This window comes from Pleurodeles waltl, chromosome 3_1 (genome assembly GCF_031143425.1).
Source record: "Pleurodeles waltl isolate 20211129_DDA chromosome 3_1, aPleWal1.hap1.20221129, whole genome shotgun sequence".
Taxonomy (NCBI): domain Eukaryota; kingdom Metazoa; phylum Chordata; class Amphibia; order Caudata; family Salamandridae; genus Pleurodeles; species Pleurodeles waltl.
In genome coordinates this window covers 609626329-609650553 of record NC_090440.1, presented here as the reverse complement: position 1 = coordinate 609650553, position 24225 = coordinate 609626329, and the positions used below count along the sequence as shown (strand labels likewise).

The window sequence follows — 24225 nt, the reverse complement described above, 5'->3', positions numbered from 1 at the left end:
TTTTCCACTTAGCGAACTATATATTTGAACTGTGACCCTTCTCAAATATTCACCAAAGCCCCTTTTTCTTTCCCAAATTCAGGGTCATGTACACCAAGCTTAATCAAGCAAGCCTGACTTACATTAAGGGTTAGCTCTAGCCGAGGTGGCTAAATTAATTATTGATGTATAACCTAGAGATATGAACTGAACGCATACCCCCCCATTTAGAAGTGGGTGATAATGGGCCAGCCGCCAGCTGTTCAGGTTGTCCATGTCTTGCATCCCCCACTGACGTTGCCATGTTTACTGTGTTTTTTCTGTTTGGATCTTCCATGCACACCGTGGCAGTCCTGGGCAGGAAAAGTACGATGTGGTCCTCTACACTGGCAAAACGGTTCTGGGATGGCAGGTATTAGGTTTTTCTCTGAAGACAGATCCCCAATTTGGACCAAAATATCTGTCACACTGTCACGACATAGTTATCCTGCTGTACTGCTGTTTATTTTTAATGAAGCAGTTTCTGCTATGTAGATGGGAGGCATCTCACGGAAAGAAACACTGACACCATGAGAAATGTGAACTAAGGTAGGCTGGCCATGTTAGGTCCTTAATATTTTCTTTTTCCCCTTCCCCCAACCACCACCACTACTGTGCCCTAGTATTCCATAAGATCTCTAAATTACAAAACAGTGACCCGTGCATGACTAGCTTCCTCTGAGTCCAAAAGAGTGAGACTGTCTCCCAATCAAAAAATACTTGATCTCTGTAGAATCACTTCCAGTCAGAAAGAAATCTGAGTAACTGTAACAAAAGTCAAAACATGTAAACTCACTCTGTTTTTTCCCAGGTAGTGCCAGGTAGTGGTGTTGGGGAGAGTTTTCAGTGGAAGAGAGGGGGTTTAGGGCTTGCTTGGTGCATGAGTGGCATTAGGTATTACAGTGCCTGCTGTGGATTGAAAGTTAAATCTGACCCTGATAGGATGGAGTGGATCATTGAGGTGTAGTTCTACAGTTGAGCTGTGAGATATTACAGTATGGTCCTACTACAGGAATAGAAAACACAAGTGCCCCCATGCTGCTATGCGATTTAGAAACTGGGAATGCCATGTAACTTTTTCAATCACATAGTTACTTGACCATATAGCAAAAAGCAGTCAGTGGGTTTATTATTCTTTTAGGGAAATTGATTGCACACTCTTTCTACATCTCCTGTACCGTTCTTAACATTTTCAGCAATCCACAGTCCAACAGAGTTTCTGAAATACATTTAGACAATGCCCTTTTGGCACACTTCTCTCTAGATTTATAGGCTGATTTAGAATTTTGATGCCCACATTTCTGCCTGCAATTATGACAGATGCACACCTTCTGTCACAATAATGTAGGAAAATCTGTCACCTATTGGGTTCTACGCTGCCTGGGCAGAGATTTCTCATCAATGTGGCTTGCTATCCCATTGGAAGGAGCAGTTATTATGGTAAAAAAAAAAAACATGACAGATATTCTGACAAAGCAGCAAAGGATTTTTAAGTTTCTACAACCAGCTGTCGGCACTGAGAATGTATCCCAAAAGTGAGTGTACATTGTCAGTACTCACATTTGAGCCCTGCATGTTACAAACGCTGTCTTTCGACGGAAGCTTCCCACACAAGGATGGGAGTATTTCATGTCAAACTTATTGTGACAGTCGCCCTAGATTGAGCATATTATATCCACTATTTATTTGGTATTCGAACATTGGAATGCTGAGTGCCCTGGGCTTATAATGGCTGGTAGAAGCCTGGAGCTCCAACATGCCAGTGTGTCTCTTTCACAGCTGTTGCTGTGAACAAAGGCCTCACTAAGCCCGAGGGGATTTTAACCCCCTCAGGCTACGTGAGGCATTTGTTTCGCTAATTAGAACATTCAGCCCTCTAGGGGTGGAATATTCTTATAGCCTTATTGCCCATCGTAGCTGGGCTATACCAGCCATTAAAGGCCTGCTCACTTGCTAAGGGCTGGAGGGGGGTTTTAATGGCCGGCATAGCCCGCTATGGCAGGTTATAAGACTATATTGTATAGTGAGAACCTAGCTTAAGGGCAGCAGAGCTCTGAACTGGACAAAAGGCAAAATACAGTCAATAAGTGATTGGGGAGGTAGCTGAATTCTTAGAACATAAGTGTCCAGTTACTGCTTCATGATGTAGTATTCTTTAAAGACAGCACATTTTCAGCTCTTTTCTTAATTGGAGCAGGTTGAAGTGACCCTAATAGAAATTGGTATGTTTTTCAAGATTCTGGGTGCATAGATGAAGAAGGTTTTGTTTTGTATTTTCTTTTTCACATTTGACTTTAGGCTGATGATGCCCTTGCTGTGATGGTGCTGAGAGCCACAGGAGATGGTGAAAATGTCAGCAAGATGTCTGGGATTGCTGGTTGTCATGGATGTTTATATGATGCAGCTGGTTTTGAAGGCAGCCTGAGATACCACTGGAGTTCCATCAGGATGGGGCTAATGTAATATTATTATTTCAGGACCTGGATGAGACTTGCTCCGACCAGTAGGATGTCCTTAAGAGGGCCATTTTAGACTCTGGTAGATCATGGAGCAAGCAGTTACCACCATACAGGTGTGCAAGAGTATGAGGGCTTGAACAACAGTTCTGAGGTCGCTTTCTGGGATGGTGTCACTTTAGAGAGAGCTGGTATCATGTCATCTTTGTTTACTTGGTAGTGTGTTCATTTAGGGTGTGGTTGGTGTCCAGGGTGAATCCAGTAGACCTGGCATTGGGTGAAAATTGGAATTCAAAGCCATCAGAGATGCCACAGCTCTCAGGTAGACTGGATGGCAGAGACAAAGGAGGCTCTGTCTGCTGGACATCATTGAGGAGCTTGAAAGCAATTCAGCTGCCATTGAGGCAAACAGATATTCCACTTTTTTGGGGAAGAATCACTTAATAATCAGTTCTCGAGTTTCCAATGATCTTATGGTGAATTCAAATTCCCCTTGCAGTCATGCAGACAAAGCTTCTAATGCACAACAAGACTCCAAAAAGTCTTTCTGGTAAGCTTTTCGTCAAGATTACAAATGTATTCCAAAAATATCTCATCACAGATTATCTCAGAAGTCAAGTGCTGCTTCTCTCTTTCTCATAAAAAAGACAACCAGAGCACAGTAGCACCAAACTCCATTCTACCGAATGAAATTCTCGCATGAAACGTGTATATGGAGAGGTACTCTAGACAAATACAAATAAACTGTAAATGTTCTTGTATTGGCAAATATGTGACCTGTTATCACCTGCCAGGCAGTATCCCAAACTATACCTCAGCTAACATTTTCATTAATGTGTTCTCATTCTCATTAAGAATCTACAGGCATATTCATAATTCCCTAGCACCACTGAGGTGTCACTTCACCACTGCTCCATATTTACAAAGAGGTGTAACACCACTTTTTGTGCAAAATGCCAGAAATTATTGTTTATGTGGGGGAAGGTGTCCCCTCCTGCACATAAACAATCATTTGAAAATTACGCTTTGGCCCTTCTGTGTGTGCTGCATTTTGCAGCACACACAGAAGTGCCAAAGCACCATTAGTGATTGTTTGTGTGCAGGAAGGGACAATTTCCCGTCCATAAACAATCACACCCCTCAACGCAGACATCCTTGCACGATGTTGCAAGAATGCCTGCGTTGGCAGCTAAATTTAGCTCCAGCGCAGAGGACAACTTGGGTGCGCCATATTCACTTAAATACTGCTAATCCCTGCGTTGTGAAAATGATGGAGCACAGCGCTGCCAATTTTGGCGCAGCGTCACGCTCCATCATTTCCCCATAACTTTGGGCCCTAGTTTTTAATTAATGTATAGCCTTTGAATGCTTCTCCACTAGAATATTTTTTGTTCAACCCTGATGTCACTAGAATTCAGAGAGATGTGTGATGAGCTATTAACACTAATCACAACAAACTCGTTATCTATCCTTGCTAAAGACAAAGGCAATACTGATCAGCCCATGTAATCCATGGGTGGTGGTCAAATGGTACAACCTATTTTATTGGTCCTATTATAGAGGATACCGCACTGCTGTGCAGCACAATTTATAATTCAAATGCCTTGAGTCATAGGTCAGACAGTTAGTACCCCACCTGAAAACTGTGATGTCAGCCAGAAACAGGTAGCCACTAGTAAGGCCACAATTGGTGTACTAACAGTTTATTTGATGCTGTTATATTGTGGCCCAAAGGGAAAAATGGTTTCTGTGCAGTTATTGATCAAACTAATATACAGGTGAAATGTGTTTTTGTTTTGCTTGCAAACAAATCTTTGTTATGTATTCACTTTAAATTTGTCAGACGCATACAAGCTATTGAAAGGGAAAGGGCACCCCAGGTGCTGAGGATAACACATGATGATATTGAAGATGGAAACAGACTCAGCAACGGCTACGAAGAACAGCTGCTGCAGTCATATGATGATGATTGTAGCAGTCGAGTTTCATCAGACTCCTCATGTTATTCCCCTCTTCCCAAGTCTCCTGCAGGTAGGTTATGAACACACCTACATTTCTTTGTTTCCTGTCTTTGCAAATGTCTTTTTACTTGTGATTCCTGGAAATTGTTGTCAGTTCCGATTATTGTTACAGGTATAAACCTCCTCTGTTATGTTATTTTATATTTATGTTATCAGTCAGATAATTGTAACTCTGAGACTTAGCACCGACTGATGCATCCTTGCTAAGGACATTGAAAATTACTGTGTAGAGCACACTGTTTCATGTCTAATTTTTCATATAAACTTTTCACGTAGTTCGAGAGAAACAAAAATCTAATTCTATTGAACAGCCTGTTGGACTCATATTCCATAACCTTGCACCAGCCACTGATGTAGTGTCTCATCTGTGCCCTTGGGACGATAAAGCTTCAGTGTCAAGTATAGATCACACATTTAAAGTGCTGTTTGCAGTATGCTTTAATAAGGGCCTGATTTCATATCCAGTGTTGTGTATAATATAGAATAGCAGGCCTGGTCCCAGACTACTTGCACAGCTACCTAGCCTTGTAGAACTTGAGACAGTGGTCTGTGCGATCTTTGTACTGATGGGATTTATGGAACCTAGTGCCTCATTTACAACATTTTGAGGCACGGCAGTGCCCCAAACCTTCCTGCAGTGCAGCCCTGCATCAAAACAAAAGGGCAGGGATGTGCTATATCTACAAGATACAGCGCATTCCTGACCTTTTCCCCTGTGCACAAATTGCTGCCATGCGCCATCGCAGGCACCTTTGCACCATGGTGCAAAGGTGCCTGCGTTGCAGGGATGATTGTTTTTGTGCAGGAAGGGGCACCTTCCTCAACAAAAGCAGTCAAGAGAGGTGATTTCCTTTTTCTATGTGTGCTGCATTTTGCAGCACACATAGAAAGAGGAAGGAATGGGGAGAAATAAAGAAATTTCTTCCCGTTGCGTCACACTTACACCAGCCCTGTGGTGGCGTAGGCTTTTGATGCATTCCTAGGTTTACAAAACACTTGTAAATCTGGGAATGCGTCAAAATCCTTGGATATTGCGTGGAAAGACTCATGCAACACCCATGGAAATGCCTTCCTGACGCAAAGAAAGGTAACCCAGCTACCTGAGCTGCATTGCCTTACTTGATATCTACAAGGCCATGAAAAGCCACACAAAGTAGTTTTGCGTGGCCTCGTAGTTATGGGTCAGCAGCCTGCACTGCCAGTGTGTCACAAAAAGTGATGCATCAGCGGCACAGGTCACTTGTAAATAAGCCCCCTAGCGTATTATAACCATTTTGTGGAACACTATGAGTTCTGACATTTGCCTCATAAGATGTAAAATGTCCTATTACGGGAGAAAAGAGGTGAACAGTATTAGCCTTTGTTTTCATATATTGTGCAAGACTAAACCCCTCTAGTAATATCAATAATTGTTGGAAAATGGCCCTCTCTGAAGGGTCACCCCCAAACATTTTGACTTCCTCCTCCTCTTTTTCTGACTTAATTTGTGTTGGCTTTAGGACTCTGGACACTGCTAACCAGTGCTAAAGTGCATGTGCTCTTTCTCCCTAAAACAGGGTAACATTGGCTCATACCCAATTGGCATATTTAATTTACTTGTAAGTCCCTAGTAAAGTGCACACCATGTGCTCAAGGCCGTACATTAAATGCTACTAGTGGGCCTACAGCACAGATTGTGCCACCAACATAAGTAGTCCCTTAACCATGTCTCAGGTCTGCCATTGCCAGGATTATGTGGCAGTTTCCCTGCAACTTCGACTTGGCATTTAAAAGTATTTACCAAGCCTTAAATTCCCCTTTTCTTACACATCACCCCTAAGGTAGGCCCTAGGTAACCGATAGGGCAGGGTGCTATGTAGGTAAAAGGCAGGACATGTATTTAAAAGTTTTGTCTATCCTGGTAGTGAAAAGCTCCCAAAGTCGTTTTTCACTACTGTGAGGTCTGCTCCGCTCATAGGTTAGCATTGGAAATTTCCTTATATACTTATACAAGTAGATTTGTCATATTTGTTATGGTTAGAACGGTAGTAAGAAATCCTACTTACTGGAGAAAGTAGGCATATCCCTGCACTTAACTGCCATCTGTGCCTTACAGCCTGTCTCCAATCCTCGCTTGGTCTGTGCTGGTTGACAGCTCCGCTTGTGCATTCCATCCAGACAGCCATAAACACAGGACACTCAGCTGCATCTGCATTCATTAGCATATAGATGGGTGTCCTTGGGCAGGAAGGGTGGAGGGGCTCTCACTTACACTTCAAAGGCCAGTGGCCAGCCCTCACACAAAAAACTGATAACCATCCACAGGGCTCCTGGCAGACAGGTGTGGGCTGAAAGGGGAACTTGTGCACTTCAAAACCAGTATTTTAAGTTTCCCCCACTTTAAAGGCACTTTTGGGTGTATATATACTGTGTCTCTGACCCCACCAAATCGGACACTTCTGGACCTACAACTAGACTCTGCCAGAGGGACTGCCTGGCTGCCCAAAGGACTCATCTGAACTGCTTTGCTGGAAAGACCGCTGCCCTGCTTGTTGCCCTGCTGTCTGATGGCCCTTGACCCTGCTGGAAGGACTCTGCCTTCCTCCACAAGTGCTCTCCACCAAGGGCGTGGGTTGATCTTGCCTCCTGTTCTGAAGTCTCAGGGTCACAAAGAGAAATCCCAGTGCATCAGAAAATCAAAGCAACACCTGCAGAAATCGATGCAGCACGTGCCTGGTGGCTGAAAAATCACTGCATCGCTTACCGAAATGACGCAGCTGCCCCTTCTTATCAGCGCATCAAGGATTTTCAATGCATCGTCCCTGGGCATCAAAATATCCCTGCATCGCAGTGAGGAACCAAGGCTGCGCTCCTGGAAATCAACACATCACCTTGCAGCGTGGGAAGAAACAACGCATTGTCTGTGTCGCACCGGAAAATCCTACACAGCACCTTATTTTTCAGCGCATCTCGTTCTCTGCAGCCCACGTGTGTCATTATTTGTTATGCATCCCAGGTACTGTGTGTTAAAAGGATACAACCACTGATTTTTAAGGATTGAGGCTCATTTAAACCTTTAAAAAGTGATATCTTGACTGACTTGTGCGTATTTTTGACATTTTGATCTTATTTTATTCAGATAAATATTGTCTGTTTTTCTAAACTGGTGTTTTTTGTGTTGTTTGTACTTGTGTTACTGTATGAGTTATTGCACAAATACTTTACTCATTGCCTTCTAAGTGAAGCCTGCCCCCTCTGTACCAAGCTACCATAGGGTGAGCACAGGATAATTTAGGTTGTGTAGTGACTTACCCTGACTAGGATTGTGGTCCCTATTAGGACAAGGGTGTATACCTCTGCCAACTGGAGACCCAGTTTCTAACAATAATGCTGTATTTTACTGTAAACAATTATTTCTGAGTATTACGATGGAGGCTGTTGCCTTCCTTATTTGGAAAGGGGTGTGGCTGCACTGAAAATGTACCATAAAATGAACAATTCTATGCCTTCAGCTACGTTAATTATCACTCAGATTTGTGTATTTGCAAAACTGAACTTTACATTAGTAAAAATCATATATTCAATTAATAATGTATAATTAATTGCATCAAAAATAAGTAATACACTGTTCCAACCATGTAAAACAGAAAGTAGTGACCGGGGTCCTAAATTCTAGGAGCAAGAGGCCTCACACACCCATAGGGTGTCATGCTTCATCATAGGCACTGCTCCTCGTCAGACCGGCGCTGCAATGTCTGACGGGCACCACCCCGTGAGGGGGGGCTCTTTGCCGGAGATCTTTTTATGTGGTGGTGCCGTGACCCCAAAGGTAATTGAAGTGTCAACGGAGATCAAAAAAGAATGTGATTTAAAATTGACTACCAAAACCGCCACTGAGACAATGGATTTTATTAGACCAGATGGACGGTCAGGGCCAAGGTTAAAAATATATAGTCAGAAGAGTGAATAGAGAAATTAAGATCAATCACTCTTATAGTGAAAAAATGTATCAAAAGGAGGGGTCTGGGAATTTTCCAAAATCTACCCTCTCATGGGTCAACATGTTTCGCATCCTGGTGGTCCAAACGGATCCAGTGATGCTTCATCAGGACCTTATATGACTATGTGTATCTCCTAAGTAATAAGGGCCACATATATTTCCGAACAAGGTATACAAGTTACTATAAGCCCGCAATTAGCTGGGGGGAGTAACAATCACTTACATGAACGTGGAACCAGTCGTTCCTAACTCGTGCCCTAGAGAGAGAAGTACAAAAGTTATACCAAAGTAAGCACGAGATATGACTTATGTGTATCATGGGAAAGGAAAGCGACCGTGCAGTACAGTGAAAGTGTTAACTCGTGAACAGCAAACATGCAAATGCTTGTGAATACGAGCTTACCGTCCTAAACTTGAAGACGCGCATCCTAGGAATACACAGACCAATGGTCCAGCGCTAAATGACGTCTACAGAGGAAATGTGGAACAAAAAGTTTAAATGACAAGTAGATTACCCACTCAAATGTCTCAAATGTCCAATAACATAGAGGTCTAATGTGTAATAATGGTAGGTTCTAAATTAGAAACATCACAGTAAACATGGTAGCTCAAACGTGACTGGTACAAGTCATAAGTACTGTATACTAATCAAATAACTGATGATCAGTAATGAAAGACACGGTGTCTCTGGAAAGCAGAACAAAACACAACAATACAAACATTAGTTCCGTATTGGTAAGAGTTTAAACAACAAAAAGTATATGGGATGGTACAAAATATTTGTCAATGTCCCGGTAGAATAACGAGTGTCAACTATGCGGTGGATCACAATAAATATGGAGGTATCACCTTAATCGATGCACCGGTTCATAATAATAGGCCACCAGGTAATAGGTCTAACGGCGAGAAACGCCGGAGAGTATAAGCAGAATCTTGCCTCTTTTTAAAGAGCGCAATGCACGGCACAATTATGACCGAATATCTGAGGGCGAATATAGCCCCTAATGGTCTTCTCGTCTCAAACATGCCTAGGATTTTCTTGCAAGATTTAGCTTTTAGAAAAGACTGGGCCCAGGTAGCATGGAAATGCACTAGAGATTGGCTGGTGCTCATTATCAACACCTCCAAACGTTTGGCTGATTCCATCATGGTACAGATTACACTCATGGAAGGCGCTCTCAAAACTACAGTCTCATTGGCTGCTTTTAAGAGTCGACTAGCTGAAATCAACTCTGAACTTAATGATAATAGGGAGTTCCTAACTCAACAGAAAATTACGAAGTTACAAAAAGACATTACGAGGTTTAGCCGTGACAAAGTCTACCCCTACATCACAGATGACTTTACTACTGAGACACTTCCCTCCTCTTCTGATGAATCATCTGCATCAATGAAGAAACCACGGAAATATAGTAATAGCTCTTCATCCGATGGTTGGAGTACAGATGATGATGGGACTTATCCATTCTACCATTACCCCCAATACCCTCCTGGACATTCCCAGTACCCCCCTGGACAACCCTTAGCATGGCAACAACCATTTCCGTTCTATCAACCTCGCCCCTTGCTCCCCTACATGCCTTTTTTAGGCCACGGCCGGGGCAGGTGAAGAGGCAGAAGGAGAGGAAGAGGCAGAAGGGTACACTGGGCCCAGGACGAACCACAGATGGTAACCCGCAGTCAAGGGAAGAATCCACCAAATCGAATCTAGTGGTCAACCTTTCATCACGATCGCTTTCCCCTATTGAACTGCAGGTCCTTAATAAAGGACTAGGCTTTGTCCCTACTCCTAGAGAAGACTCTTTCCGCCTCCATTGTGAAATGTCGCATTTCTTCAGGAAGATTAGATTGCAATTTTTCTTTGAGGATCGAGCTCCACCTGATCAGCCCACAGACACGGGCCTCCGCAAACCATCCACCTTCATGCCCCCTGCCACGGCGATGCCCTGCGAGGTTTTAGCATTTGAAAAAGCAGTATTAAGCGACCTAGCTTCTTTACAACCCAAACGGAGTTTTTCCAACATCTCCAATGTTGAAAGAGATGCCCTCAAAGCACTATCCACAGACACGAGTATTGTCATTAAACCTGCGGATAAAGGGGGAGCCACGGTCATAATTAATTCTTCCGATTATAGACAGGAATGCCTACGTCTATTGGGGGATCAGACCTACTATACACGGATTAATACTGATCCAACGAGACAATTACAAACTGAAATACGAGGCATGATTGAGGAAGCCTTAGGGAATTCTTGGATTTCACGCAACGAGGCTACTTTTTTAGACACCACGAGCCCGCGTATCCCGTATTTCTACTGTCTCCCCAAAATCCACAAGGGCAAGATACCCCCTCCGGGACGCCCTATAGTCTCCGGCATAGGGTCTATTCTCGAACCCCTTTCCACCTTTTGTGACAGATTTCTACAACCGATTGTCCAGTCATCTTCCACCTATTTGAAGGACACTAAAGACGTCCTCAACTTGATTGCAGCCATCAACTTAACCACTGAAGTTCACGCTCTTATCACTCTTGATGTTGAAGCCCTCTACACGAATATCCCACAAGAGGCTACTTTGGAAGTTGTGGAAACTGCACTTCATTCAACTAATGAGACACTTACTTCTCCTATACATTTCATCATGCACTGCGCTTCTCTAGCCTTGAAAGAAAATTTCTTCCAGTTCGAGGACCTCCTTTTTCATCAGACACGCGGAACATCGATGGGTAGCACCTTCGCCCCCAGCTTGGCATGTTTATATATGTTTGACTTTGAATCTAGGTTTATACTTCCTGACATCAACCCCTTTCATACCAACATTAAACTCTGGCGCAGGTATATTGATGACATCTTGATCATATGGCAAGGCGCCCTGTCGGAGGTACAAGCTTTTACTACCTGGATTAATACACTGAATCCATTTCTGAAATTTACATCATCTGTCTCCGAAACAGAGATACCTTTTCTGGACCTCATGATCTGCATCGAGGGTGGGAAATTATATACTCATACTTACCATAAAACTACAGACCGTAACAGTCTCCTTATGTATGAGAGTCACCATCCCAAGACATTGAGAGACAATCTTCCCTACGGCCAGTTCCTCCGACTACGACGGAACTGCAGTACCATACGTATGTTCAATTCCCAAGCTGATGACCTGACCAACAAACTTTGTAACCGCCATTATCCAGATAAGGAGGTTAGGACAGCCTTCAAACGGGCCAAGTTCTGCAATAGAGACATTTTACTATCTACTACTTCACAGGATACAGACCCAAAACTTACGTGTGTATCTACTTTCACTCCTCTTTCTAACGCCATCAAAAGAGTTGTGAATAAGAGATGGTCCATTTTATGTAGTGGTGGTACGCAGATTCCAAAACCTTTATTTGCCTTTAAACGCACCACTAATGTAAAAGATTTACTCGTCCATACTAGACCCAGCCCCATCCAATCACCCCCCTATTCCCAAACACTATGGGGTATTCCACCTGTGGCCGGACATTTTCCTTGTGGTACCTGTAATATATGCATTCTTACCAAACGTTTAAAATCCATCGAATTTGATTCTATAGGTCTCTGGCTTTTAGCCTCACATACGAATTGCAACACAAAGAATTGTGTTTATATGATCACCTGCCCATGTAAACTACAATATATAGGTATGACCACAAGAGCAGTAAAACTGAGAATTAATGAACATCGCAGTAACATCAGATGTGGCCGTGCCACGACCAAACTGGCTCTACACTTTCTTGATAAGAGACATAGCCCTGACGACATGTGGTGGGTAGTATTACAAATTGACTCACGCAATACATCTAACTCTCTGTTTGAGTTAGAACAACGATGGGTGTTTAAGTTACGCACCCATGTGTATGGCTTGAATGATGACATTCCTTGGAACTGTCTATCTAAATAATTATTCTTTATACTTTTTGACTAGAAAAGTCACTACTGCTGATTTCCACTAGCTTGCCTCCTTTGACTTTGAACTTACATTACCCCATGTCCCAACTATCTTTGACTGATAATTTACTTGGAGTTACCCTTGTATTATTATTGACTTTTTAATACTATTAGCCCTGTGACTTCTGATCCAGTGTCGCGATCTGTGCTCTGAGCTATTCATAGACTTTGCATTCCTTTCCCCCTCTCTGCTTCCCGGGCCGCTTCGTAGTCTTTCTTCACTTTCTAGCTTGTTCAGACCAACGCTCCCGCGTTGCCTGACTGCCTGACCTTGCCTCTTGCCGGAAATACTATTCTCCGTCTTCCGTTGTAAGGCTCATTTCAACGCCCCAGCCCGGTCCCCTCCAATCTTCGGGAACCACGGACCGGGGTAGGTTACGTCCTGGTCACAGCAGCAGACAAAAGTAAGTGCACTGCCGTTCTCCGTTTTTACATTTCCGAGGCCAGTTTTCTCTCTCGGGACTCGGCCGGTCACACGTGCATTGCGCTCTTTAAAAAGAGGCAAGATTCTGCTTATACTCTCCGGCGTTTCTCGCCGTTAGACCTATTACCTGGTGGCCTATTATTATGAACCGGTGCATCGATTAAGGTGATACCTCCATATTTATTGTGATCCACCGCATAGTTGACACTCGTTATTCTACCGGGACATTGACAAATATTTTGTACCATCCCATATACTTTTTGTTGTTTAAACTCTTACCAATACGGAACTAATGTTTGTATTGTTGTGTTTTGTTCTGCTTTCCAGAGACACCGTGTCTTTCATTACTGATCATCAGTTATTTGATTAGTATACAGTACTTATGACTTGTACCAGTCACGTTTGAGCTACCATGTTTACTGTGATGTTTCTAATTTAGAACCTACCATTAATACACATTAGACCTCTATGTTATTGGACATTTGAGACATTTGAGTGGGTAATCTACTTGTCATTTAAACTTTTTGTTCCACATTTCCTCTGTAGACGTCATTTAGCGCTGGACCATTGGTCTGTGTATTCCTAGGATGCGCGTCTTCAAGTTTAGGACGGTAAGCTCGTATTCACAAGCATTTGCATGTTTGCTGTTCACGAGTTAACACTTTCACTGTACTGCACGGTCGCTTTCCTTTCCCATGATACACATAAGTCATATCTCGTGCTTACTTTGGTATAACTTTTGTACTTCTCTCTCTAGGGCACGAGTTAGGAACGACTGGTTCCACGTTCATGTAAGTGATTGTTACTCCCCCCAGCTAATTGCGGGCTTATAGTAACTTGTATACCTTGTTCGGAAATATATGTGGCCCTTATTACTTAGGAGATACACATAGTCATATAAGGTCCTGATGAAGCATCACTGGATCCGTTTGGACCACCAGGATGCGAAACATGTTGACCCATGAGAGGGTAGATTTTGGAAAATTCCCAGACCCCTCCTTTTGATACATTTTTTCACTATAAGAGTGATTGATCTTAATTTCTCTATTCACTCTTCTGACTATATATTTTTAACCTTGGCCCTGACCGTCCATCTGGTCTAATAAAATCCATTGTCTCAGTGGCGGTTTTGGTAGTCAATTTTAAATCACATTCTTTTTTGATCTCCGTTGACACTTCAATTACCTTTGGGGTCACGGCACCACCACATAAAAAGATCTCCGGCAAAGAGCCCCCCCTCACGGGGTGGTGCCCGTCAGACATTGCAGCGCCGGTCTGACGAGGAGCAGTGCCTATGATGAAGCATGACACCCTATGGGTGTGTGAGGCCTCTTGCTCCTAGAATTTAGGACCCCGGTCACTACTTTCTGTTTTACATGGTTGGAACAGTGTATTACTTATTTTTGATGTTTCCATTTGGAGGATATACACTGGACCATAATTCCTCCTGATCCCTCCCGTATTTTGAACTAATTAATTGCATCTTTTGAGTATGAATATAAGAAATTGAATTATTGGTTGAGGGGGATGGAAGCCCCACTAAGGCAACAACCAAAATCCTTTTCAGGGTGAACCACAATAGTCACTAAATTAACCTGTGTTTAGCCACTTTTAAGGCCAGTAAGTGCCAGACAGGGCAGGCTAAAGTTGTTTATTTGGGCCACCTTGTAAGTGGAGGCTAAGTCCAACCCCTATAACTCAAGATCCAGACCATTCTGGCTTGGAAAGCACCCACAACCCAGACTCAGGTCAGGGCATTTCTTGGCTTGACCGGGTATTGCAGGAGATTTGTGAAGGATTATGGCACCATAGTGGCCCCCTCACAGAAACGACCTCCAAGAAAATGCCCAAAAGGGTTAACTGGACAGTGAGTTGTCAAAGGGCCTATGACACTCTAAAGAATACTGTGTTCTCTGCTCAAATCTTACAAGCTCCAGACTACTTCAGACAGTTTATTGTCCAAACAGATGCCTCAGAACTGGGGGTAGGAGCGGTCCTAGCCCAGAAAAATGATAAGGGACATGACCAGTTTGTTGCTTTTATAAGCAGAAAACTACTCCCTAGGGAACAAAAATGAGTGCCATAAAGAGGGAATCCTTTGCTAGGGTATGAGCCTCGAAGAGGTCATGCTTGACCCTCGGGTAGGTCGCTTCCCCGCCGCTGCAGCTCCGCCTGCCCAGGCCCCTGCCACACCTTGCTAGGGTGTTCAGGTATTTCAGGTTCTTCTCTTGACCTTCGACTGTTTCTTGCCTTTCCTCTTTTGCTCTTTGCTTTCCACTGTTTCTTGCCATTTCTCTTTTGCTCCATGCTTTCCACTGTTTCCTGCCATTTCTCTTTTACTCTTTGCTTTCCACTGTTTCTTTTTCTCTTGCTGTGTGCTTTCCCGCTTTTCCCGCCGCTGCCAACCGTGCGGCCCCGCCCCGCTCCCATTCGCTGTCCTCCCTCCCGCCTCCCAGCTGACCCCTCCTCCCCCCCCTTCCCTCTTATGGCGGCCGCTGTGTGGCAGAGACAGCGACCCTTGACCCTCGGGTAGGTCGCTTCCCCACCGCTGCAGCTCCGCCTGCCCAGGCCCCTGCCACGCCTTGCTAGGGTGTTCAGGTATTTCAGGTTCTTCTCTTGACCTTCGACTGTTTCTTGCCTTTTCTCTTTTGCTCTTTGCTTTCCACTGTTTCTTACCAGTTCTCTTTTGCTCTTTGCTTTCCACTGTTTCCTGCCATTTCTCTTTTGCTCTTTGCTTTCCACTGTTTCTTTTTCTCTTGCTGTGCGCTTTCCCGCTTTTTCCCACTTTTCCCGCCGCTGCCACCCGTGCGGCCCGCCCCCGCTCCCATTCGCTGTCCTCCCTCCCGCCTCCCAGCTGGCCCCTCCTCCACCCCCCTTCCCTCTTATGGCACCCACTGCGCGGCAGAGACAGCGTCCCTTGACCCTCGGGTAGGTCGCTTCCCCGCCGCTGCAGCTCCGCCTGCCCAGGCCCCTGCCACGCCTTGATAGGGTGTTCAGGTATTTCAGGTTCTTCTCTTGACCTTCGACTGTTTCTTGCCTTTTCTCTTTTGCTCTTTGCTTTCCACTGTTTCTTGCCATTTCTCTTTTCTTTCCGCTGTTTCCTGCCATTTCTCTTTTGCTCTTTGCTTTCCACTGTTTCTTTTTCTCTTGCTGTGCGCTTTCCCGCTTTTTCCCGCTCTTTCCCACTTTTCCCGCCGCTGCCACCTGTGCGGCCCCGCCCCCCGCTCCCATTCGCTGTCCTCCCTCCCGCCTCCCAGCTGACTCCTCCTCCCTCCCTTCCCTCTCATGGCAGCCGCGCCGTTGGCGCGCCGAAGGCGCACCAAAGGCAAGCCCGTCCGCGCCTGGACAGCGCCCAGCGCCAGAACCCCTGGCCCCCACCGCGCTCAAAACACCCGACTAAGATACAACGCCGTCTCCCTCAAGGCCCTCAACCCCGGACGAACAGCCACCTGGTACCAAGCCAGCCCTAAACTTACTCATGGACCCTTCACCTGTCAAGCCTGCAAGTACACATTCCACCAAGCCTGCAGACCTCCCACCGGCCCTCGCACCAACAACCACCTCAAGTGCATCCTTCTCAACACACACTCCGTCCACAAGCACACCATCGAACTATGGGACCTCCTGGACACAACAGCACCAGACGTCGCCTTCATCACAGAAACCTGGATGAACGCCTCCTCGGCTTCTGACATCGCCATAGCCATCCCCGACGGCTACAAGATCGCCCGGAAGGACCGCATCAACCAAACCGGTGGAGGAATCGCCATCATCTACAGGAACTCCATCAACATCACGACCACCACCGAAGACACCCCCCTCGCCGCCAAACACGTACACTTCCAGATCCACACTGACCCCAGAACCACCCTCAGATGAACTCTCGTCTACAGGCCCCCGGGCCCACGCGCCCAATTCAGCAAAACCATCACAGATTTCATCAGCCCGCACGCCCTAGCCTCACCAGACTACATCCTCCTCGGGGACCTGAACTTCCACCTGGAGAAAAACAACGACAACAACACCGCCACCCTGCTCGACAACCTCGCCAACCTCGGACTCAAGCAACTGGTGAACATCCCCACCCACACCGCTGGCCACACGCTCGACCCCATCTTCTCCGCCAGCAACCACATATCCTTCAGCCACTCCTCTGAACTACACTGGACCGACCACAGATGCGTCCACTTCACCTTCAAACGGGAGACCCACCACCATCACACACAACAAATCCCCCGAAAACACTGGAGCAAAATCTCCACAGAGCAGCTCCTCTCAACACTGAACCAAAACCTACCAGCCATCACCACTGACGCCAACAACGCAGCCCTCAGCCTCACACAGTGGATCACCAACTGTGCCGAAAACCTCGCTCCACTTAAAAGCCACCCAAGCGGGACCAGCATCAGGAAACCCCCGTGGTTCACGGACGCCCTCAAAGAATCCAAGAAATCCTACCGTACCCTCGAAAAAACCTGGGGCAGAGAACGCACCACAGAAAACATGTCAGCCCTCAAGATCGCCACCCGTGAACACCACCAGCTGATCCGCTCCACCAAAAGGACATAATTCAAAGAGCGACTAGACAACAACACCCACAACAGCAAAGAACTCTTCAACATCGTCAAAGAGCTCTCCAACCCCAGCGCCAGCTCCAACGTCATCACGCCCTCACAAGAACTCTGCAACTCCCTCGCTATGTTCTTCCACCGAAAAATCGCAGACCTACACGACAGCTTCGGACCCCGCCGCCCACCACCGAACCAACAGCCCCCACCACTACACTCAACGGCTGGACCCCCATCAGCTCTGAGGAGACCAGAATCACCATGAACACCATCGACTCCGGCTCCCCTTCGGACCCGTGCCCCCATCACATCTTCAACAAAGCCGACTCCATCATCGCCCCCTATCACCGGAGCATCATCAACAGCTCGTTCTCATCTGCCACCTTCCCCGAGAGCTGGAAACATGCGGAAGTCAACGCCCTCCTGAAAAAACCCACGGCTGACCCCAATGACCTGCAGAACTTCCGCCCCATCTCTCTTCTCCCCTTCCCGGCCAAGGTCATCGAGAAGACCGTCAACAAGCAGCTGACCAATTTTCTTGAACCTAACAACTCGCTCGACCCTTCCCAATCAGGATTTCTGGCCAACCACAGCACAGAAACCGCCCTCATCGCAGTCACCGACGACATCAGAATTCTGATGGACAACGGAGAAACAACCGCCCTCATCCTCCTGGACCTCTTGGCTGCCTTCGACACCGTGTGCCATCACACCCTAATAACCTGCCTCCGCTCCACTGGAATCCTAGGACAGGCCCTTGACTGGATCATCTTGTTCCTCTCTGACAGAACCCAAAGAGTCTACCTCCCGCCCTTCCGCTCAGAACCCACCGAGATCATCTGCAGCGTACCCCAAGGTTCCTCGCTCAGCCCAACCCTCTTCAATATCTACATGAGCCCCCTCGCCGACATCGCACGCAAACACAACATCAACATCATCTCCTACGCCGACGACACCCAGCTGATACTCTCCCTCACTAAAGATCCAACCACCGCCAAAATCAACCTACAGGAAGGAATGAAAGATGTCGCGGAATGGATGAAGCTCAGCCGCCTAAAGCTGAACTCAGACAAGACGGAGGTCCTCATCCTCGGACAATCCCCTTCCACCTGGGACGACTCCTGGTGGCCCACGGATTTGGGCATCGCACCAACCCCCTCAGACCATGCACGCAACCTCGGATTCATCCTGGACCCTCTCCTCACTATGACCAAGCAAGTCAACGCCGTCTCGTCATCATGCTTCAACACCCTACGCATGTTCCGAAAAATCTTCCGATGGATCCCCCCCTGAAACCAGAAAGACAGTTACCCATGCCCTCGTCACAAGCCGTCTGGACTACGGAAACACCCTATACGCAGGGACCACTGCAAAGCTACAGAAATGTCTTCAATGCTTACAGAACCCCTCCGCACACCTCATCCTCGACATCCCCCGCCACAGCCACATATCCGCCCACCTGAAAAACCTGCACTGGCTCCCCGTCAACAAGAGGATCACCTTCAGGCTTCTCACCCACGCACACAAAGCTCTCCACAACATGGGCCCCGAATACCGCAACAGCCGCCTCTCGTTCTACACGCCCACCCGTCAGCTTCGCTCAGCCAGCCTCGCCCTCGCCACCATCCAACGTATTCGCAGAACCACCGCAGGAGGAAAATCCTTCACCTACCTGGCAGCCAAAGCATGGAACTCCCTCCCCGCACACCTAAGAACTACCCAGGACCATCTCGCCTTCAGGAAGCGCCTCAAGACATGGCTTTTCGAGCAGCAGTAACCCCCCCCAGCGCCTTGAGACCCTCTCGGGTGAGTAGCGCGCTCTATAAATGCATTGATTGATTGATTGTTTGGCTCTCACTTCATAGTTTAAACCGACTACAGGCCTCTCAGATAATTGCAACAAAGGAAAGGTGAAAACCACAAACTGCTTAGGTTTTTTATTTCCCTACAGGAAATGGACTTTCAAGTGGAACACAGACCTGGGTCTGCCCATGCCAATGTGGATGGCGTTTGCAGGTTCTTCCACTTACATAAGAAAGACTCACTAGGGAAAGGGTAGTCTCATCCTCTTTTGTTTGGGGCGGGATGGTGTGAGAAAGGGCTTCTTTTGGCATGGTTGGCCTGCCACTTTTTGTCTGATATTTGATATGGTTTCAAAGTAGTTAGTGCCCAGTCACCCTGCTAACCAGGTTCCCAGGGCTAGATCTATTTCCCAAAACTTCTGTGATGCATTGTCAAAATTGGTGACATCTTTAGCAGCCATTATAAGTCCCTTGCAAATGGTACTTAGGTACCCAGGACATGGGGCACTAAAGTTAGTCCCCTGAGGGCAGGAGCACAGATTGTGACACCCGAAAGGACCATGCATCCAAGTGCACCCAGCACTGCCATTGCAGGCTGAGTGTCCTGGTGCAATCCCAAAATGCAAACTCGACATGGCACACAGTCTGTGTGACCTGTCCACTACACTATAGTGCAATATAGATAAGCCACCCCTGTGGCAGCCCTTTAGGCCCTAAGGCAGGGTGCACTATACTGCATGTGTGGGCATAGATGCTTGAGCAATATGCCCCTACTGTGTCCTTGCCAAACCTGGGACACAGGAAATGAACAGAGCAGCCATTTTAAATGCATGTGCTGGACACTGGTCAGTACGAGTTTCACAGCTACATGATGGCCACTCTGAACCCTGGCTTGTTTGGTATCAAACAACTCAGAACAATACATCCAAACTGGTACTAGTATTGGATGCATTGCAAAATGTACCTAGGGGCCACCTTAGAGGTGCCCCTTGCAAAAGCTAACTAACCCTGGCATGGTTGCTGGCCAGGCATAACCAGCCTGCCACCACCAGAAAAGATTCTGGAACCCTTGGGTGGGAGCCCTTGCTCTCTGGGTTCAGAAAACAAAGCCCTTCGAGGACAGAGGTGTTACACCTCCACCCCCCAGGAATGTGCACTGCCCTGCCAGCGAGCTTCAAAGGGCTTGCCACTTTTGAAACTCGACCCCAAACCCTGATGCTAGCAGCAGATGGCCACCCCTGTAGCAATGACAGGAAAATGCACAAAGGACAGGAGGAGTGGCCACCTCCAGCCTACACCAACCCTAAGGCGTTGCATGCGAGATGACCCCTCCATTTCATTTTACTCCATCGTGTATGGTAGGAAAATAGCCTATCGGGTATAGGGAAGTGACCTCTGCCCACTTGAAGTGGTAGATGACCCATTGGTCACTACTAGGGACTCCCCTAAATGCCCACTAAATGCAGTATTTAGTAGGCACCCTTAGACCTGCAGATCAGATTCCAAGGACACAAGAAGGCCAGCAAAAAAAAAGACTCAAGGCTCGAGAACTGCAATCCTGGTGCACAAAGAAAAAAGCACCAACCCCTGCCTGCTGCACCCAGGACTCGACAATCGCTGCTGAAGGGTTGCATAAACATTGGACGGACTCCGCAAAACCCCATAAGACCTCCACCCTTCTAAAAATCGCCAAATATCTCCCTCCAGAGTGAAGGCATCACTCCCTGCAACAAGGACGCAAAAGGACCAGTGAAGTAAAGTTCACTGACCAGCCACTGACCAAGGAAAAGGACACAGCAGCCAAACCAAATTCCACCCGACGGTCTGGGAGGACAAATCCTTCAAGTGTGCCATGTTTGGTGGCACTGCGACATCCAGTGGCCGACCCATTCAATAGATCAGTGTACTGGACCCCCAGATCGGACACCCAGAAGAAAAGTCGACTCCGGACTCTCCAAGGACCAGAAGCAAGCTCCAGTTGAGGGACTTCAGGACTCATAAGAACCACCCTTTAGAGTGGCTCTGCTGACCTGCAATCCACCTTCGAAGTGACCTTCTTCCTGGTTCCAAGGACACCTTTGCACACAGCACTTGACTCACCTATCCGCTACCTGCTGCCTCCTGGGCCCTGCAGCAGAGAACTGGCTGTGCTCTAAGGGTCCCCCACCCCTTGCGACCGCTGCACACCAAGGGAACCTACCGGACTCACCTTATAGTCTGCCTGTGCAGTGCTTTTTTTTTTTCAAGTGGTCCCTCGTAGTGGTCCAGCATCAGATCCAATGACTTTTCAGCAGCTGCTCCCACCGACACTGGGAGCCGCCTGAACTTCTCCGGCTGGTCCATAGGACATCTTGACAACCTCGAGCTACAAAGAGAAGAAGACATTGGTAAACACACTGCCTGATTTTATATGCATTTCTCCCATTGATTCCTATGGTGCGTAATTACTCAGACAAATATTATTTTTGCTAAACTTTGAAAAATCATAACTTAACTAAAGTACTTACCCGATTTTGATGATCTTGGTCTTAAACATTTTATAAAAATCTGATGTATTTTTGTAAATTGGTCTAGAGTTATTATTTTGAGTGTGTGTCCACATTTATTGATACTGTGAGTACAACAAATGCTTAGCACTTCTCCAGGATTGGCCTAACAGCTCGACCAAGGTAACAGAAAAATTAGAGCATTAGGTGGTCGAGTTTTTACCTCTGTAAACTAAGGTGGGCTTACCTGGACTCTCTGCACAGTGCACATCATTTTTGGTACATTATATAGAGAGCAAACCTCCTACAGTGATAAAGTATAAACACAACACAAGAAAAATCTCAAACCAATTTAGAAAAATTGAGTAACTCTTAATAAATAAAATGATAACAGAATGACAAAAATCCAATCAGTGGAACAGAGATATTCAATCTTACATTTGTTAGCAAAAATAATACCTAAAGTCAGGAATAGCAGGTAAAGCGTTGCGGATGGTTGTCGGTGTAGCTCAAAAAACATGACGGATGTTGTGGGCTGTCGTCAGTGTAGCATGAAGAGACAGCCAGATGTTGTGAGCGGTCATGGCAGGTTGTCGTTCCTGTAGTGCTCTTGCGTTGCAGGTCGTCACTGATGGTCACTGTTGCACAGAGAGCAGGTCTCAATAGAGCTTTGCTTTGGTTTGGTGGTCATTCCACAAAAAGGCCTGTTTGCAGTCGTGAGGAGCCCATATTTCACAACTTTCACCTTTTTTCAGAGGAGTACACTCTGATGCCAGTCAAGGGTCCATGACCTGGGGAGGCACCTCCTTGAGATCAGGGACTCACTCGAGCAGAGGCCAACAGCACTGAGGCAGGTCCAATTGCAGCAGGTCAGCCGGGCAGTTGCAGGGAGGCCTTTGAAGCTTGTGTCCCTGTAGCTCACATAGGAGGTCACCAGATTGACCCTTGGAGTCACTCTGGATTAGCCTAGAATGAAGGTAAGCAGGTCCTGCCTTCCTTCTCAGACAGCAGAGGAGTCCTCATGCAGCAGGACAGTTTTCTAGCAACAGGGCAGTCCTTCTTCTGTAACTTCCAAAGGTGATGTAGTGTTCCAGCAAGTGGCTCTAGAAGTACAATATTTATACCTGGTGCCAGCCTTTGTGTGGGGGAACTCCCTGTCCTAACCCACATCTGACTCTGTAAAGTTGTTCCACTCTGTGCCAAGGCTCCAACCTGTCTGGGGGTGACAAAAGGCAGGCCAGGCCTGATGTCAGATTCATTTGTGTGTGTGTGTGGGGGGGGGGAGGGTGGCAAGGTCCTTTGAAGTGCAAGTGGCACTGACTGCATCTCCTCCAGTCATCCTGCCAGAATGGCTATCCTTTACACACCTAAACTCCTATTGTGACCCTGTATGGAAGGAATACACAAACCCAAACAGAAGAGCCTGTTCACAGTCATGTGACCCAAGGCACTGGCAGAAGGCACAGATGGTTAGGACAGGAAAATGTCAGCTTTCTAAAAGTGGCAGTTTCAGAATGGTAGTTTAAAATCCAATTTCATCCTTAAAGAGGGTTTATATTGAAAATCATTTGAGTGTAGAACGAATATCTCTATCTGCTTCTGTTAGAGGCGGTACGTTCTGGTTGGCTGTGTCAGGGCCCCAGTCAGGCAGAAACTACCACTCCTGTCAGTGATGAGTGATTATACTCACTGTATAACCCGCACTCATGCTTGGGTAGCTTGGTACTGAGCAATCAGGCTTATCACAGAGGCAGTGTGTAAACCATTAGCACAGCACTTTCACAGAATAAATACACTGAGCATCACAAAAAGACTTCACAGGTGTGGTACGTAACCACAGTTTGTATACAATACACACATTAATTAACACAATATAAAAATCATGAACTTATGGGCATAAATCACACTTGGTAATATTACTTGCAGTATTAAACCCAACCACGTTAAAGTGACCTCAGAAGCATGCACATTTTGGAAACATCCGAGGTTAAGCACCCTTATGCAGTGCAATATGTTGTCAGAATATTCCCATCCTGGCAATTAATGTAATGCAATACCACACAGATCACAACGGTATCAGGAATATGTACTCACTGATAATGACAACACTTTTAGCAGCACTGTGAGCAAAGGCCACACGGGTAGAACCAAGGTCAAACGTAGTATCCAGTTGGCAAGAAATCAGTGTGTAAAGCAGCACTGCTGGTCAATGTAATCACTAGCAGGTGGACTTCATGCAAGCACTCCCACACACACATTCACTCAGCACTACAATGCAGTGCCACGGATATCAGGCAAGTCCATATGGAGCACACTTACACACACACACACACACACACACACACACAGCAGTGTAATGCAGTACAACTGATATAGGGCAGGTCAATTGGCAGCACAATGCAAACCCTGTAGCCCAAGCCCTCCTCAACCTTCCGTCTCACCCCGACTACCCCACACCCATGGATTAGAAAGAGATCACCCCCCCTAGAGTAGGCCTCTC

The 24225-nt window shown here is 46.4% G+C and overlaps 1 protein-coding gene across 1 annotated transcript in view; it reads left to right on the top strand.

The window, feature by feature from the left end:
* The window catches only part of LRRC56 (leucine rich repeat containing 56), a 623145-nt gene that overhangs the window by 487131 nt on the left and 111789 nt on the right, over positions 1 to 24225 (top strand). The window contains exon 13 of the mRNA XM_069223062.1: positions 4318 to 4505. Coding sequence (XP_069079163.1) covers positions 4318 to 4505 — 188 coding nt within the window. The remainder of the gene's footprint in view (positions 1 to 4317; positions 4506 to 24225) is intronic.